At 42.3% G+C, this 18,909-nt stretch overlaps 1 protein-coding gene across 1 annotated transcript in view; it reads right to left on the bottom strand.

Moving 5' to 3' along the window:
* LOC308674215 (tensin-1-like) overlaps positions 1–18,909 on the bottom strand; it is a gene marked incomplete at its 3' end in the record, with an annotated part of 269,738 nt that overhangs the window by 134,102 nt on the left and 116,727 nt on the right. Inside the window, exon 2 of the mRNA XM_081338525.1 lies at positions 3,573–3,687. Within this exon, the coding sequence (XP_081194651.1) occupies positions 3,573–3,687 (115 nt within the window). The remainder of the gene's footprint in view (positions 1–3,572; positions 3,688–18,909) is intronic.

Below are 18,909 nucleotides of genomic sequence, written 5' to 3'. Positions count from 1 at the left end.
ATTTTGGGAGGATGTCTTCCTCGCCTCTGGCACCAACAGCCCCACCCAGCCGGTCCACTTCTTCTAGTGGCCAAAGGAGCAGCTTCATTCTGCAGCTGCATTCCGGCCTGCATTTTGCAGTCAGGCCTTTCCGGAAGGACTATGCGGCCGAGTACTGAGCTATGAATTCAATCCATACCTCGGTTCTCGACTGCAGAGGCCTTCCGGAAAGGCTATGATTGAGAAATGCAGACCTGACTGCAGAAGACGCCACAGAAGAAGCGGGCTGGCGAGGAGAAGCCTGGCTGCAAGGTAAGTGAGTATAGGGTGCGTGGGGCAGATCCACACCCCTACCCACACCCTAGCTTGATTTTTAAATGTATGCTCATGCCAAAACTAGGGCTTATTTTGGTGTAGGGCTTATATTAGGCCCACCCCCAAAAATCAAGCCAGGCTTATTTTCAGGGTAGGCCTTACTTTTAGGGAAACACGGTAGATGGCTACTTCTGGAAATGTCTTCTATGATTTCAATCCCCAGCTCCTCAAATGTTTTGTGAAGCTGCCCTATAATTCACTGCCTTCAAAACACGGAGAACCTTAGTGAAGTGAAGGAAAGGAGAAGGAATAGGACAAGAGGAAGCAAGCCATGGAGTGTTATGGCATAATAAGCTGATATAAGAAGAATAGACCCCCTTCCCCTAGTTCCAGTCTGCCAGCGGGTAACAGATTTCCCCCAACCCCTGCAGAATTGCAGTGCTATTTTTTTAAAAAAAACACAAATTCATTTTGCTGTAATTTCAATGGATCAATTCAGCTTTTGGACACAGAATCATGAGATTGCATGCTTTTGATCTTCCACAAAAGTCCTACATAGAAGTATTCTAACCTTCTATTTTGGAAGGCATAAGAAGATATCTCAGGAAAATAGGAAATGAATTGGTTTATCTTTGCTCCCTGTCACCCAAGAATAACTTTCTGTAACTACAGATGACTATTCAGTCAAAATTGTCACTGTGAACTTATCTCAAAGGTCATCTATACCATTTAACCGCAGACAAGCCCAGGTCTATGAACCTTTAACGAAGTTGGAGAACTGGAATGTTGTACAAATTAGTCAACCTAGTTAGAAGGAGGAATTATTAGAGGAAATCAACAGCCGAAGTATCTCTCTTCAGTCACAGCTGATAGTGTAGAGCAGGGGTGTCAAACTTCCAGCCCATGGGCTGGATGCATCATAGCAAAACCACGCCCACCCCATTGCCGGCAACGGCAAAAAAAAGTCACGATATGTCACGACACGTCATATGACGTTACGAGTTTGACACCCCCGGCATAGAGGGTTAACTCTCTTGTTCAAATGCTGAAACAGAGATTATTTTTATTTATTTTTTTTATTTTAATTCCATTTATATCCCGCCCTTCTCCGAAGACTCAGGGCGGCTTACAAGCTTAGCAGTACCCTTCATTCTATGTATATGCCTGCTTATTAGGGCTTTCATACACCCCCCAAGCGGCATTATTACAAAGTCAGCTTAATTGCCCCCAACAATCTGGGTCCTCATTTTACCTACCTCGGAAGGATGGAAGGCTGAGTCAACCTTGAGCCTGGTGGGACTCGAACCTGCACTAATTGCAGGCAGCTGTACTTAAGGAGGCATTAGTCCACTGCTCCACCAAGGCTCTATGCCTGTGATAGCCTTGAAAAAACAAAGTGTACTAAAAATTCTGGCTCTGTGTTCTTTCAACATTTCTCTGTTGTTGTGCAGTGAAGGCAGAAAACTAGAAGAAACTGGTGAACAGGAATCTCCATTGTTCTGTCCACCATAGAGCTATTCCAATGAGGCTGCCACAGATTATTCTTCCATACTATGTTCTTTTTTTAAAAAAAAAAAAAGGATGTGATAGCTTCCCAGTCTTTTCCGTACTGAATGAATGGGAGTAAGATATTAACAATGATGATTCTTAGAATCAGAATCAGACACATGAGGGTAAGTCTTTACTTTGGAGGAGAGGCCAATTCATTCAATTGTGTTTGATAAACGCAATCAGGGAAATGTACCATGCTCTTTTCTTCCTTATACAAAGAGGGAATGGAGTATGACTTTGAAGAATAGGAGGAAGAACCAAAACCAAGGCAACAGTTTGAAACGCAGGGCTTATGAGAGTCCAGGCCAAGAAAAAAACATCTCAGAGCAGCCTGTCCTTCATTCCCATGATGATAAAGGGAGGGAGGAAGCACTTTCAGTCTTTCAAGATTCTGTTATTACAGCTATTACATCGAAAAATAGCCCTGATCTAAATGGCATTAGTTTCTTAATGTAGGGCTGACTCTTCCACACAGAGGAAAGCCTTGGTGGAGCAGTGGGCTAATGCCTCCTTAAGTAACACCAGCTGCCTGCAATTAGTGCAGGTTTGAGTCCCACCAGGCTCAAGGTTGACTCAGCCTTCCATCCTTCCGAGGTAGGTAAAATGAGGACCCAGATTGTTGGGGGCAATAAGCTGACTTTGTAATAATGCCGCTTGGGGGGGGCGAAAGCCCTAATAAGCAGGCATATACATAGAATGAAGGCTATTGCTAAGCACATTGATTTGTGCTTTAGATTGTAAGCTGCCCTGAGTCTTTGGAGAAGGGCGGGATATAAATGGGATAAAAAAAAAGCAAAATCAACATTATTTTCATTGTAGGGCTGAAGAGGGAGGTAAAGGGGGGGGGTTTTCCCACACTACATGCACACTGCTACATTTTTAGCAATTCATCATGGAGCGAGTAGTCTAATATAGTTACTTGCTGGATCTCTAGGACATGTGGCTGAGAACAGAAGGACCTGAGAAAAGTCCTGCTCTGGATTACATCAAAGGCCATTTAAGCCACTGTTCTGCTCACACACTATCTGAGCAAATATCCATAAGAAGCCCACAAATGGGATGTAAGTTCAAATGTAACAGCTCTTGCATCCAGGTTTTCAGAAACATTTAGCCATAATCACTAGCATTCTCTGGTTATATTAATCTACAATGGGAAATGGAGACATTTTTCTTTATTTCCATGCCGGGAGTATTTATCTGATGGGGGAGGACTAACATTGACTCACATGATTTTGCCAGTACAATTCTATAATTTGTTCTCTACCAGCAAACTACAAATAGTACTCGACTTATGACCACAACTGGAATGGAGTTTTGGTCATTAGTACTGTGGTCACTAAGCAAGTCATGATGTGACTGGATCCAATTTCGCTAAAAAATTTATTGCAGTTGTTAAGTGAATCACTGCAGTTGTTAAGCAAATCCAGCTTCCCCGCTTGACTTTGCTTGTCAGAAGTCAGCTGGGAAGGTTGCAAATTGTAATCCCGTGACCACAAGACACAGCCACCATTGTGTGAGCTGGCTGCCAAGCTCTCAAATGATGATCAGGTGACCTCAGGGGAGGTGTGACACTTGTAACTTCGAGGATAGGTAATAAGTCCCTTTTTTGTCAAGGTCATCATAACTTCAAATCATTATGAAATGAACCGTTATAAGTCGAGGACAACCTGTAGTTATATTTTGTATGGAAACGTGAACTTTGCCCTCCCATAACCACCATCACTCACCTCGGCAGGTACTACCTTCCCGGGTAATTGCCTGACGACATATCCCGCATGGTTTTACTTTCTTGAAACTCTTTACTTTGAAAGTGTGGGACGTGGATGCTTCCAGGTCCTGAGGCTGCAGGAAAGAAATACAATATTGTCAGGGAAAAAATTGTACTTGACCTTTAAATCAACGTGCGGATTAAAAATTAAGCCAGAATCAGGAAGGATGTAGACAGATCTCCAGATGATTCCTAGCAGATGAGCAATGTCCAAGTTGATAAAAATCAAAAAAGTATCGGGGCTGGGATGCAAACAGGTTCACCTATCAAAAGCTATATTTGCGGCCTTCTGTTCTGATTCTAAAAATGAATGTGGACTACATCAGGACTTAGACTTTGTTCCTTGTTTTCATATCTGTCTTGTTCAATCACTACCGTATTTCCTATGTGGTTTCTCTTTGGGAAACAATTATTTATTTATTATATTTATAACCTGCCTTTCCTCCAAGAAGCAGAGGACTTACTTTAAAGGTAAAGGTAAAGGTTCCCCCGCACATGCGTGCTAGTCGTTTCCGACTCTAGGGGCCGGTGCTCATCTCCGTTTCAAAGCCGAAGAGCCAGCACTCGTCTGAGGACGTCTCTGTGGTCATGTGGCCGGCAAGACTAGACGCCGAAGGTGCACGGAACGCTGTTACCTTCCCACCACAGTGGTCCCTATTTTTCTACTTGCATTTTTACATGCTTTCAAACTGCTAGGTTGGCAGAAGCTGGGACGAGTAGCAGGCGCTCACTCTGTTACGCGGCACTCGGGATTCGACCTGCCAAATTGCCGACCTTCTGATCGACAAGCTCAGCGTCCTAACCCACTGAGCCACCGCATCCCATAGTACATATATACATCCCCACTAATACAACCCTGTAAGGTAGGTTGGCTGAATGCACATAATGGGCCAAGAACGTACCCATGATGGATTTGTACAGTCCCAGGGTAATCCTTTAATTATTACACCACACTAGGTCCCAGGTCCCATGCAAACCAGCATTTGCATTTCCTGCGTAGGATGAGGAGAGCACATCTCTCTCCTGTCCTGGCCACTTTTTACAGAGGCACAATTGAGAGCATTTTAACAAACTGCATCACTGTCAGGTTTTGTGGCAGCAGTGCCTCAGATAGAAAGTCCATACAGAGAATGGTAAGGGCAGCCGAGAAGATCATAGGAAGTCCACTTCCCATTATTCTGGACACTGCTTATAAGCATTATGTGCGTAGAGCTCGAAGCATTTTTAGAGACCCCACTTACCCACTTTACGGTCTGTTTCTGTTGCTCACCTCTGAGAGGAGGTTCCAAAGTATTTCAAGCAGGACTGCCAGTTTCTGTAACAGCTTTGTTCCCTATGCCATCCGTCTGGTAAACTTGCAAGATTTGTTTTTCTTGCCATATACATGTATACATCTGAACTAGACTTTGTTGTTTCTCTGTATCATAGAACAGGGGTTCCCAACCCCCAGTCCGTGGACTAGTACTGGGCTGTGGCATGCCAGCAACCAGTCCACACAAACAAGCAAAGCCCCATCTGCGGGATGCAGGCAAGACACAAAACCACGCACCCTCCAGTCTGTGGAAAAACCTCTCTCCACAGAACCGGTCCCTGGTTGGGGACCTCTGTCATAGAATATATGTGGGTATATATAATTTTTTTTGGTCATATTTATGTAGCGTATATTGGAGGTGTTGAGCCTGTGAGAGCTGTATGAAATGAAATTTTATTTTAATGTATCTATTCTATTCATTTCTGGTTTTAAAAGAAGTAGATCTTGGGATATCATTGCAAAGAATCCATCCTACCCATTTGCTGTACTTGAATTCATTTGAATATGATGTACAACTAATAAACAAGTTTTTTTTAAAAAAACTGGCATCAAAACTGTTGAGACACCTACAGCTACTCCTTGACTTACAACAGATTGTTTAGTGACCATTCAAAGTTACAATGGCACTGAAAAAAGTGACTTATAACCATTTTTCATGCTTATAACCGTTGCAGTATCCCCACGGTCACATGACAACAATTCAGGCACTTGGCAACAGGTTCACATTTATGACGGTTGCAATATCCTGGGGTCATGGGATCCCCTTTTGCAACTTTCTGACTAGCAAAGTCAATGGGGAATTCAATTCACTTAACAATTGCAGTAATTCACTTAACAACTGGGGCAAGAAAGGTCGTAAAATGAGGCAAAACTCACTTAACAAATCTTTCAGTTAGCAATGGGGCTCAATTGTAGTCGTAACTTGAGGACTACCTGTATTTTGATGAGTAGACAGCCTACCTTCCCAGCACAGCAGCCTCCCTGCCAGTCTAAATGTCAGACAATATCAGAATTTGAATACATATGGCCTCCTTCCAATCCCGCCTTCTCACAGAGGAAAAAGCTTCTTCTTTTAAAACTTAAAGCAATTCTTTAGGGGAGTTGCTGTGCCTGCGCTGGGAAAAGGAGCAGCTCTGATAAATAGTGAGAATTATTCCAAGAGACAAAAGAAGATTTAAAGGTAAAGGTAAAGGTTCCCTCGCACGTGCGTGCTAGTCGTTTCCGACTCTAGGGGCCGGTGCTCATCTCCGTTTCAAAGCCGAAGAGCCAGCGCTTGTCTGAGGATGTCTCCGTGGTTATGTGGCCGGCAGGACTAGACGCCAAAGGCGCATGGAACGCTGTTACCTTCCCACCGTAGTGGTCCCTATTTTTCTACTTGCATTTTTACATGCTTTCAAACTGCTAGGTTGGCAGAAGCTGGGACGAGTAACAGGCGCTCAAACTGCCGACCTTCTGATCGACAAGCTCAGCGTCCTAACCCACTGAGCCACCGCGTCCCAAAGAAGATTTAAGAATGATTTAAGGATGGATAAATAAATACTTAATATTTTAAGCAAAAGCAAAAATTAAATTTATTTTACTGTGAAAGCCTTAAGTCCAGCATTACTTATATCTCTGTTCTAATTTAGTAATTATGTTACTGAGACCTTGTTTCATGACAGCCTTGAATCATACATCAAGTGTGTCCCCATGGTTACAGTATTTTTCTTTTTAATGTGTTTTGCAATAATAATTGGATCAGATAAATCCTCTTTGTAGCAGATCAGCACCATCTTGTGGCCTACTCAGTGCATAATATTTTTGACTGAATTTTCTTCCGGTTTTTTTAAAAAATCAAGCTGTTATCTACTTCCTTAAACATCAAAGGTTTACATTGATTTACATTACATTAGGTTTACATTAACAGAGGAAAATCCGATGCATCATCTATATCCTTGGACATTCTCACAGGGACCATTGCAGGAAAAAAACTCTTATGGGAAACATTTGAAGGAGGCTTTATCTGGAGCGGGTGCAATTACATCTTTTTCTAGTAAGCTAATTCGTTAATTTGATTTTTAGTGAAAAGGCAGCACATGGAATGAAAAGTATTTGGCATTCCTTTGGATCTAACTAAAGGCATATTCCTCACTTAAGTATCAAATACCCAATTTTTCTTAAGAATTCAAATGCTGCAACTGTTGGTTGGCCAAATAAAAGTTCTGCCCTAATACAGATACATTTGATACAGATTTTCCAATTATATTAAGGAAGCATTTCCTTGCTGCACCACTGGGTGCCAGCATATCACACAAATACAGCAATAAAACAAGGTATGTTATTTGTTCACAATTTGCTGGTCAATGACAATAATAAATCTATCTACTATCAAGTGGTTCCCAGATACTGGGATAATCAACAAAAAAAGAACATTGTGACTTTTTATAGCAAACTCTTCTTTTGTAACTTTATGCTATTTAACTTTACTATTGTGTTTAGATCTTTTGCAGTGCAAAAATATATATCAACCTTTGGCACGTTGAAGGTAAGAAACGGAAAGAACAGACTGGGAAGAGCAGAAGAGGGAAATTCACAGGAAACTTCTCCAAGTTCAAATGTATTCATAAATGTTCACAGTTTTGTCTTAATTTGCATATTTCTCATTATAATATTATTTGATAGGGTAATAAGGAGAGCAGGCAAAATCTTAAAAGCATTTCCTTGTGGAATTGGGGCAATGTCTCTCTAGCTTCAGATATTTCAAAAACAGAATTTGAAATAGAAATTATTTTGAAGATTGCTTCACCTGACCACTCCCATTTCTTGCATGGGTAAATGGCATCGTTTTCATAAAATTAAAAAAAGCTGCACTGACTTTCTGTTAGCGGTATTCATCTGCTAGTCAACTATTTTTACCTATCCACAGATCAACCACATAACTAAAGCAAAAGGATCTGCATAAACAAGCAGCCTTCTAATTGGATTGCACATCCTTCTAGGGCTGCCTTAACCTAGTATGTCAGGGGTGTCAAACTCAATTTCATTGAGGGCCGCATTAACATTGCGGTTGCCCTCAGGGGGCCGGGTGGGTGTGGCCAGGGTGGGCGTGGCCTACTGGGTGGGCATGGCTAGAGTGCATATGGCCTACTGGGTGGGCGTGGCCAGCTCTACATTGTTCGCATCAAGGGTGCCTATGGGGGCCTGGGCAGGAGTGGGACAGATCTGAGGGTCTCTAGCAGGAGGAGGGTCTCTGGGCCAGGGCCAAGGCAGTGGGGGCCGTTCCCTCACTGTTTCCAGGATGGCTTCGCGGGCCACATGAAACCACTTCGCGGGCCTGATCTGGCCCCCGGGCCTTGTGTTTGACATGTCTGTAGTATGTTCTGCATGTGTTCAGGACTACCAAATTCTCAGCCACCAGTCAAGACTGAGCTAACTGGACATTTTTGGGAGTTGTAGTCAAAGCAATATGAAGGAAGTTAGAGAAAGCTCCTTAAGGTCCACCTCTACATCTCATGTATCACATGCATGTCAGCCCTACTGAATTCCCAGAATCATTCTACAGATGTATGAATCTTGGTATGTGAAAGGACAAAATCCCACTTCTGGGACAAAACACTATAATACATTAGCTTGTGAACTACTCTCTGTTTATTTAGCCTAGCTCACAGTGCTCTTTGGATGCTGGATTGTGGCTTTATCTACACACACCCCTCAAAAAAAGAAGCCTAAGAATTAAAACTGATAAACTATAGCTTTAAGATAGCAAAGTCATAGTTCAAAATTCATAATTCATGTTAACTAGATTGAACATACCACATATAACCACTTGTGGTCAGGAGGAGCCAGTGGTTTACTTGCAGTTTAAAGACAAGCCTTGGTAAGTCATTAAATTATAGAGGAATTAAATGCAGAGGTTGAGAGAGATGGAGCCGAGAGAGGAATTACCTTCCTACTTCTGGAATAATTTTTATAAGTGAATTGGCATGTCTTGCCAGAAAAAAAAGAGAATTATTTTTTTAAAAATGGGAAAATGAAAAGTAAAGTTCAGAAGACAACCTCCTCATTGGTGATGTGAAAATTAAGAACAAATTTCATTATAAAATACCTGAGGAATTAAGACTTTGCAGCCAAGCAATGGAATAGAATACGATGGCCTTGCAAATTCCACATTTAATGACATTATTCATAGTTCATTCTCTTTTCTTCTATCTTTCCTTGTAAAAAGGAAGTTCCCTAGCATTCTCAATCCATCACAGAAACAGAGGTGGGGCTGCTTCGTCTCAAGTGGCAAGATTGGGTCAAGAAGAAGACTATTGTCTTTCAGGATTAGATAGTTGGAAAGGAAATCGATTCTGCATTCTGGCTGCTATCCCCTGGCCTCCCACTTCCAACCCTGCTCCCCAAAGGATTGGGACTGAAATAATACTTGTTAGTTCAATTGCTATTTATTGCCAGTCTCTTCTTCCATGTCTTCATCTAGTTTTGAATAACTAAGCCACTCTGTCCAGAAACAAATACTTTTCAGCCTCCGTTGCTCCATCTGACATAAAACATTCTTGCTGTTCTTGATGTTATGTGAATGAGCCCGGAAGCTTTGCAAAGGGACCATCCATGGAAATATGAATGGTAGCTGACTGAATGCCTCAACTAAAGAGGACCACAGATTAACGTTGCTATGTTGTCATCTTGTCAAGGGTTGCTTCAGGTAAATGAATCCTGGTATTTACTCTCCATTAAAAGATGCCCTTTAAAATCAAGCTAGATTCAATCATGCAGTTTTCTTGTTAATGTGATGGGAGTTGATTTGCAATTGCCAATCTGGATTGCTGCCCTGAGCTTTCTTGGTGATCTTCCAAATATTAACCAAGACTTGCCCTGTTTAGCTTCCAAGTCTAAAACAGGATGGCCAAATACTGCCCTTTTAGTTTATTCATGGTTTGGTGCCTTCATTATGTCCACCTCACAGCAGTACTCTGCATTTCAGAGTCATGATCAGTAACTTGGATGACATCATTCCAGAAGGTGGTGCTTAAAGAGCACGGATCATTCTTAAGATGCAGTATTAAAATGTTTTATATTTCAATGACCTCTTGGATTATGACATACAATAAAGAAAATCTACAATCAGTTAACTTCCTTTTTATTATTCAAGCCTTAATAAAGCTTCCGAGAAAAGCTGAAGGGAAGGAGAAGCAGCTTCCCCATACAAGCCCAGCCAAGCCAAGCATGCCAGTTAAAAAGTTTACTTGATCCTAAATTTTCTAGGCAGAGATGACCTCTGTTCCTTCCCCTCCCCAAGCTTCTACTATTTCTCATCCTATTAACCCCCAGGGAAAGTTGAATAGAGCAGGGGAGAAGGCTGTTTATTTAATTTGAACATGAAGAATGAAGCTTTGTCAGCCTGATAAATCCTATGTCTGGGTCCTGGGCTGCAACCACATTCCCCCTTCAAACTCCACTAACTCATGCTTCTCTCTCTCTCTCTCTCTCTCTCTCACACACACACACACACACACACACACACACACTCACACACACACACACACACAGCTCTTCCAATAGACACTTAGATTAGATTAGATTTATTAAATTTATATGCCGCCCTTCTCCCTAAGGACTCAGGGTGGCTCACAACAAAAAATTTAAGAAACATGGAATACAAAATTTAAAAAAGAATTAAACAGTAAATGTAATAGATACATGACAATTTAACTCAATAAAAGCCATATTTAAAAAAACATAGTCAGTCCAGACCCGCTTGTTGGAATAACCAAGTCTTCAGGTCATGGCGGAAAGACCGAAGGTCAGGGGCCGTCCGCAGCTCCGGAGGCAGTTCATTCCAGAGGGTCGGTGCACCCACAGAGAAGGCTCTTCCCCTGGGGGTCGCCAGACAGCATTGCCTGGCTGACGACACCCTGAGGAGGCCGACTCTGTGGGAGCGAACCGAGTGATGGGAGGTTGATAATAGCAGTAGGTGGTCTCGCAAGTACCCCGGGCCTAAGCCATGTAGGGCTTTAAAGGTTATTACCAGCACTTTGAATCGCACCCGGAGGGTAACCGGAAGCCAATGCAGCTCGCAGAGGAGTGGTGTAACATGGGAGTATCGAGATACTCCCATAAGCACCCGCGTGGCCGCATTTTGCACCAGCTGAAGCCTCCGGGTGCACTTCAAGGGCAGCCCCATGTAAAGAGCATTGCAGTAATCCAGGCGAGAAGTGACGACGGTATGGGTAACCATGCATAGGGCATCTCGGTCCAGAAAGGGCCGCAACTGGCGCACTAGGCGAACCTGTGCAAAGGCCCCCCTGGTCACGGCCGTTAGATGATCTTCCAAATTAAGCCGTGAATCCAGGAGGACACCCAAGTTGCGGGCTTCCACTTCCACTGTTTGTTGTATTTCTTATACCACTTAAGGTAATACTATTTCAATATGACATTATAGAAATTGATTTCATATCCTGTGGTTTTCCCTTTTTAAAAAAAATGCAGCAGTGAGCCAATCTCCATTGTACAGGACAGATTTGGCCTCCCGATTCAAATCCGAAGAGTAGAGTCTTAGGGCTCTTCTCTCCCCCCCCCCACCCCCAAATATACATAGCAAGATAGGCAATGCCCTGCTGGATTGGACCCTTGGCCCATCTAGTCCAGCAGTCTATTCTCCCACCGGCCAATCAGCTGCACAAGGAAGCCCACTTGCACCCTGGTCACTGTATTTTTCTGCCACCTCCTCATGTTATTACTTTCATCTCGACCCCTTCATTTTGTCCCCAACCCACAAGGACACAGTCATCTTTAAGTCATCTTGAGCTGTTCCAGTTTTAAAGTAGTGGTTTACTTTTCCCCTCTTTTCCTTATGCAATTCTGGCCATGAATACTATCTGGCATGTTTCACTAACAATGTGATTGGTGTCATGGTCAATAGTTGGAATCTGCCCAGCTGCTCCTGGCTGTTTCAGGATGGAGGTGGGGAGAATATCTTTTTTACAAGAGGTATCTATGCACGTAATGTCTGACCATCATTTCTTAAGTTGGCTCCTTATAAACATTACTTTTGCATTCTTTTAGAAGAATGCTAGATCCATGTTCAGAAACTGGCTCATTGACAAACCACAAGTACAAAAGAAGAGTTGCCTCAAGCATATGATTTGTCATCTACTACAACATGCAGTGTAAGAACTGTAACAGCCTTTACATTTCTGGCAGAAGACTGGCAGAGAGCACCAATGAACACCAACCAGCAGTCAGAAGGAAGGCACAATGAAAACTCCTTGATCTCATAAGACATAAGACTCAACCATAGTTTCAACTGGGAAACTATGAGCATCTTAAACCAAGCTAAATCCAAAAATGCTAGGAAATTCCAGGGAGTCTGGCATTCAGACAAATCAGCTATCAATAGACATATGGAGATAAACCACATTTACACACTATTCAAAAGAGGCAATAAAAAATCTAAGAAGGAAACAAAAAGACCAGAACTCATCCTCTCCAGAAGCCTACACCCAGATAAGCAGGAATAAACACCAGAGAAACAATCAAACGGAAAATAATACCCTAATCAAAGAACTATTAGGGAGAAAACCACACCCTCACAAACACTGGTAGGGCAAGATATGGCAAACGCCACATTCACTAACACTGATGTTACCTAATCAGCTGATGAAAGCTCTGCAAGCAAGCAGCCAAGCTCAGATAGCACCAAAGACTTTGTTTGTCTTATTTCTTCATTGAATAGGGATCACAATAAACCCAGTTTATATCAGCATATTTTTCTGCTATCTCAAGAACTGATGGATAGTATTTTGACATGCTCCATAATTTATTTATTTATTTAGCGTATGGCTGGTCACACACAGAATTAAAAGCACTTCATATTTACAAGTTAGAACAGTTAAAACATTTTTTTTAAAAAAGAAGCAATTATAAAACCTAAGAGGAAAACAGAAATAACATTTCAGAGTTTAATGTCGAGTTTGGAGATCCAGTCAGTAGCTGCCGTTGTTATGCAGAGGAAGTCCTTAAAATCTCCTGGGTATCTTCTATTAGTGCATTCCCTCACTATATGTTGGATAGTCTGTCAGGGAGCCCCGCAATCACATTGTGCTAAAGGTGTCTTTCCCCATTTATACAGAGAATCAGCACACACCCCATGAGTCGTTCTAATTCTATTGTATGTCACCCATATGTGTTGGGGTAGATTAAATCCTGGAGGTATACTATTAGGATTAATATGCTCAGAAATATCTTGGGAGGTATAGCTACTCCATGCTTCCATCCACTTTTGTATAGTGCTCTGATGTTCGGCCAGCAGCTTAAGCACTGTGAGGAGTGGTGGATTTCTTGACTTTAATCGACATCTTAAGAGATCAGAGGTATAGGCATGAATGGGTAGAGAGGAGTTTAGCAGGATCTTACTATACTCCCGAATGAGAGCTTCTTGTCGTCGTAAGTGCGGGGGAGCTATGTGGCTAAGAACTGGTAGCCAGTGAATAGGTGTAGATTTTATGCACCCAGTAATTAATCTCATTGTATGGTTGAGTTGAACATCAACAAGTCTTGTATGTGAGCTGTTTATCCATACAGGTGTTCTGTACCAGCCTGCTACCGGCCTTGCAGAAAAGGCAACCCCTTTACAGACGGCAAAAGGCTGGAATACGTCTGCCAAATTTATTACAAAAACAAACAAAACATGAAACAAGATACCGGAGCTTTGAAACTCTATCAGAGCGGTTGCTTTCAGCAAACCAGCCCTCCCCCAAACATTCCCTTTATAAAGAGTTCAGGGTGTGGCCTCTCTTTGCCTCCTTCCGAGAAGTCCCACAGCCTTCCTCTGCTTGCTCCTACTTGACTGCCTCCTGCATCGGGCGTCCTTGAACAGGGCCAGCTGTGGGTCATCTTCATCCACACTGTCAGGCTCACACAGCTGGGTCTGGGTCTCCACCAGGTAGGAGGGGCCTGGCTGGGGGCTCTGCGGAGCCTCAAAGCCATCATCAGCAAGTTCTTCAACACCCCCCTCCTCCCCCTCATCTGAGTCATCCGACCCAACTGCCGAACCCACAGGCTGACCCTGAATCACAACAACAGGTGCGCAGTATTCTGCTACAGAGTAGCAAAGCCCAAGGGCTGCGCATCGAAGAGTTGGAGCTGAAGTTCCCCAAGTTGTTCCGCATAGTTTTTGCAGAATGTTGTTTCTGCTGTTAGCCTTGGCAGCCATATTCTGAATATGTTTTTTAAAAGACAGGGTCCTGTCTAAGGTGACCCCCAGATATTTTGGAGTTGCTTCATATGGGAGCAATTTGTTATTTAGGTATACATTGAGTTCTCTTTTTGCCAGTTTATTATTAAGGTGGAAACATGATGTGACTGTCTTACTTACGCTTGGGATTAACCTCCATTGGTGGAAGTATGTGCTCAGAGTTGTAAGGTCAGCTGTAAGCACACCTTCTGTAACTTTGATGTCCTTGTGGCTATATGCTAATGCCAAGTCATCAGCGTAAGAGAACTTTGTTGATAGCGTGGGTGGTATATCGGATATATATAAGTTGAATAAGGATGGGGCCAATACAGAGCCCTGAGGGAGTCCATTATTCAGATGTCTTTGCTTACTAATTTTATTGCCCATGATGACTTGAAAGGTCCTTGCTGAGAGTATGTTATTTATTAGGCGGCCCATGGTCCTACAAGGGACAGCGTGGAGGAATTTGCTTAATAGACCATCCCTTCACACCGTATCGTATGCTGCTGTGAGATCCACAAATACAACAGATGTTTTCAATTTATTCTGATAGCTGCTTTCAATGTGGCTAGTAAGACTAAGGACTTGATCGGCACAGCTCCGATAAGATCTAAACCCAGCCTGTTCAATCGGTATTTGTTCGTTAATTTTCTGTCCAATTCTGTTAAGTATCAACCTTTCAAGTAGTTTATAACAAACACTTAACAGAGCAATGGGGCGATAGTTTTCTGGCTTGTTGCTTTCTTTTCCAGGTTTTAATATGCCGATTACCTTGGTTCTCTTAAATTCTGGAGGGAGCTTACTGGAAGTTAGGATATCTGTGTAGAATTTTGCCAGCCATTCTCTTTTTTTTTTTTTATTGAAAAGTTTTAAAATACAATTTTCCTTTAAAAAACCCCCCTTCCCCCTCCCTCCTCCCCCCCTACCTCCCCCCCTCCCTCCCTCCCTCCTCCCCCCCTGCCTCCCCCCCTCCCCCCCTCCCCCCCCGACTTCCCAGAGCTGAATACAAGGTATATATATATAAAAAAAAGCAAACCTAAGCAACCATGTACTAACAACTATAAATTCTAAAATCCATCACTCTCTAGCTTATATAGGATAAACCAAACCTTGGCAATATTAGATATATATAAAAAACTAAAATAAAAAAAAACACTTTCTAGCTTATATAGAATAAAACAAACCTTAATAATATTAAATATACATTAAAAACAGGAAAAAGAACCCCAAAATAGAAAGAGAAAAAAAAGAACAGAAAAAAAAGGAAAAAAGAATTATTCAAATACTATATAATACTTCTCAACCTATACTTGTCCTAAATAGACTCCATCCCTTTTTGTCCATTACATGATATAACGTTCTTACAAATAATCTTTCAAATTAACCAAGATCTTCGCCACCTCAACCAAATCAGAAAACTTTAAAGTCCAGTCTTCTGTAATCGGCCGTTCCTCTTCCAGCACATCTATAATTATTCCAAACAATAAAAAAATTGCGAACAAAACTTTAACCTCCATTTGGAAATCTTCTATATATTCCACCAAACTTTAATCCAAAAAAAACCTCACCCTTTCCACAAAACCACCACATGTAAAAAATATATTGCGTCTACACCCAAATCTTTTCCCACCTCCCATACTTGACTATGAATACGTCGTAGAAATTCCATAGACTTCTACAAATCCTGCTATTTTCTCTTCTTAGCTCGTTTTGCAGCAGCACGCGTCACCCTCTGTTCTATTGAATCATCCGACGAAGTTGTATCTTGATCTCTTCCAACACCGTTGTCTTCTATCTGACCACCTTCGACCTCTTGATGCACTCCTTCTCCAGATCCCTTTTCAGCTTCCAGAGATGTTAATGGCGTTGCATTTAAAACATTATTATAGAAATCACGCGCTTGCATCACAGTAACCAGACGGTACCTTTTACCTTCGTGCGTCACCATCAACCCAGCTGGGATCTCCCATCTAAACCTTATATCTCGTTGCTTGAGCTCTTGCACAAGGAATGTAAAATCCTTCCTTCTCCTTAAAATCTTTGGAGGAATTTCTTTTAAGACCAAAACTTCTTGATTAGCAATCACAACTTTAGTATCATAAGCAGCTCGTATAACTTCATCTCTAGTTTCCCTTTTTGCAAAATATACCACCACATCTCTAGGCAACTTTCTCTGTCTAGCAATCCATGAATTCACACGAAACACTTTATCCATGCCTCCTTTTATTTCAGATGCTGGCTGTTTCAACACTTCTTCAAAAGCCTCATAAACCAGCTGCTTTAGATCTTCCTTGGTATTCTCCTTTAAGCCTCTAACTCTAATGGCAAACTGCATCTGATAATATTGAGCAAGACTCAGTTCCTTTTCCACTTTATCTTCATTCTCCAATACTTTTGCTTCTAATATAGCATTCTTTTGAGTCAGATCTTCTAGCTTTTCCTCCAATTCTTCCACACAGCGAGCCACTTTACACACTGAAGACAAGATGTCTGCCTTCATCACTCTGAACTTCTGTTCCATCCTCTCCTCCATTCTCTCCTCCAATTTCTCCAATTTCTCCTCCATCTGTACAAATCTAGCATTAATTGATTCCAAAATTACCTGGGCGTGTTTTTCAAGAGCGTCTTGTAAGTCCTTTGATGTCAATACATCAGGAGGATGCAGCGCCTGCAGTAATGATTGTTGCACAGGAGAAGTTCCAGCACTCCGAAGAGTTTTAGGGGGTGGTTTAGCCGCCATCTTTTACCAAATGCGACGCACTTTCACTTCAGATTTATAATCCAAAAAAGACCATCAAGCTGGAGAGTAAAATATCACCTTTTCCTTTTGTATCGCTCTGCCTGCTCCTTTAATCCATAGTCATTCCTTCAGGCAGGGGTGGTCGCAGACGCCTGGCTCTGCTCCAAGAATCAGGAGCAGAGGCGCCGGCCAGCTGGGAGCAGCCCAGGCTACGGGGGAGTTCAATCCTTCAGCCGCCCAAGCCATAAGCTCAGGCGGCCCTGGAGAACTCTACCCCTACCTGGGAGCTCGCCCCCTCCTCTTCTCCCGAGGAGGGGGCTTCAAATTCGCCCGAACAGCTGATCGGCGCTGTTTCGGGCGAAAAAACAACAGCTGAGCCGCGGGCAGCCCGGGAAGGCTGTCTCCGTCGCCGCGGAGCCACCGGAAGTCCTTGCCAGCCATTCTCTTGTGCGAGGCCCTGAATGGATGATAAATTCAGGCATTACTCCATCAAAACCAGGAGATTTTCCAGCTTTGACATTCTTCAGGGCAGTATCTATTTCAGCCACTTGGAAGGGTCGAGCATATTCCTGGCTAGGCGAGCACAAAGTTTTTAAGTGCTTTAGTTCTCTTTTCACTAATTTAGTATGTTTCTTATCATGGGGTACTCCAGTTAAGTTGACAATTCGAGTTGCTACGTGATCTGGAGTAACCTCTTGTTGTTTGCGTTGAGCTGGTTGGTCTCCTCCCAATTTTTTCAGTAGGCTTCATGCCTTCCTGCTTGAGTGTTTAAAGTCTAGTCCAGACATAGTTTGCTCCCATTTCTGCCTGCGTGCCAGGTCAAGGTTATGAAGAAGTTCATCCATAAGAGATGCCAGGTTAGAAGATAGGCAAACAAATTGGATTAATATAATCATTGGTTCACTGGAAACCATTATCGATCACATTGACAAGAAAAAGAATTCCATATTCCACTGCTACTTGGTTGGTTTCTTTAACCTAGAGATTTTCCAGGTGAAGCTTTTAATGGCTGTGTTCGCACACTGAACTACGAGGTACTCAACCACAATTTAATCTCTTGTATTACATCATGCTAAACCTGTGATTGCTTTGTTGTTGAACAAATTCTTTTATTCCCTAGAAATGGGAATAAAGCTATAATTCAATTAGATACAAATGTGTAGTGCAAATATGGTCAACGTGAAATCACAATGCCAAGTTGATACAATTTTACAGAACCTCCAAATGATTTAATCAGCTGTGATTCTACATTTTCCTCCCCTGATTCTGGTAATTGCAGAAAAATACATGAGAAATGAAAGTTTAAAGTAACAATTAAGGATTGTTATTACAGTGAAAAAGGAAAATGCAGACTGAGGCTAACTGGAAGGAATTACTCCCAGAGAAAGTAAATATGTGTTGGTGATTCTTCTGTTTTCTTTTACATTTGCAATTAAGCAGAGAATCAAAATTTCCACCAATTGTGAAATTCACTAGTTTGTATTTTTGAAACCAGGTTGTATTAATCCTATAAGGCAGAGCAGACTAAAAAAATAATGCCATACAAATCAGGCCTGCATTTACTGTAACAGCTACTGTGAATATGTCTGAATGTGCTTCCCTCTCAATTTATCTTGAACTAGGGAGGGGCTTGTTTTAGCTTGTTCCTCAGGTTAGTTTCTTGATCTGGACTCAAGCCCTATTTATCGGACTGTTGCCTTGATAATGGCTCTTCCTCCCACCCTTTAAGGCCAATCTCTATTCACTCTTAAGACCGGGGTCTTCAAACTTGGCCCTTTTATGACTTATGGACTTCAACTCTCAGAAAGCCTCAGCCAGCATGCCTGGCTGAGGAATTCTGGGAGTTGAAGTCCACAAGTCATAAAAGGGCCAAGTTTGAAGACCCCTGCTCTAAGATTAGATCTGGTTGTGGGCTCTCAGAGCAATTACTCAGAAGCGTCAGAGTTCTATCCTTGGGGATCTAGATCGGCAACAGTTAATCTAAAGAACAAGATCCTAACTGCTCTGATTAATAGCATTTACTAGAAAAT

The sequence above is a fragment of the Vipera berus genome (genome assembly GCF_964194415.1).
Source record: "Vipera berus genome assembly, chromosome: 1".
In the NCBI taxonomy this organism is placed as follows: domain Eukaryota; kingdom Metazoa; phylum Chordata; class Lepidosauria; order Squamata; family Viperidae; genus Vipera; species Vipera berus.
The sequence above is the reverse complement of the archived record's forward strand: the minus strand, read 5'-3'. Positions and strand labels throughout refer to the sequence as shown.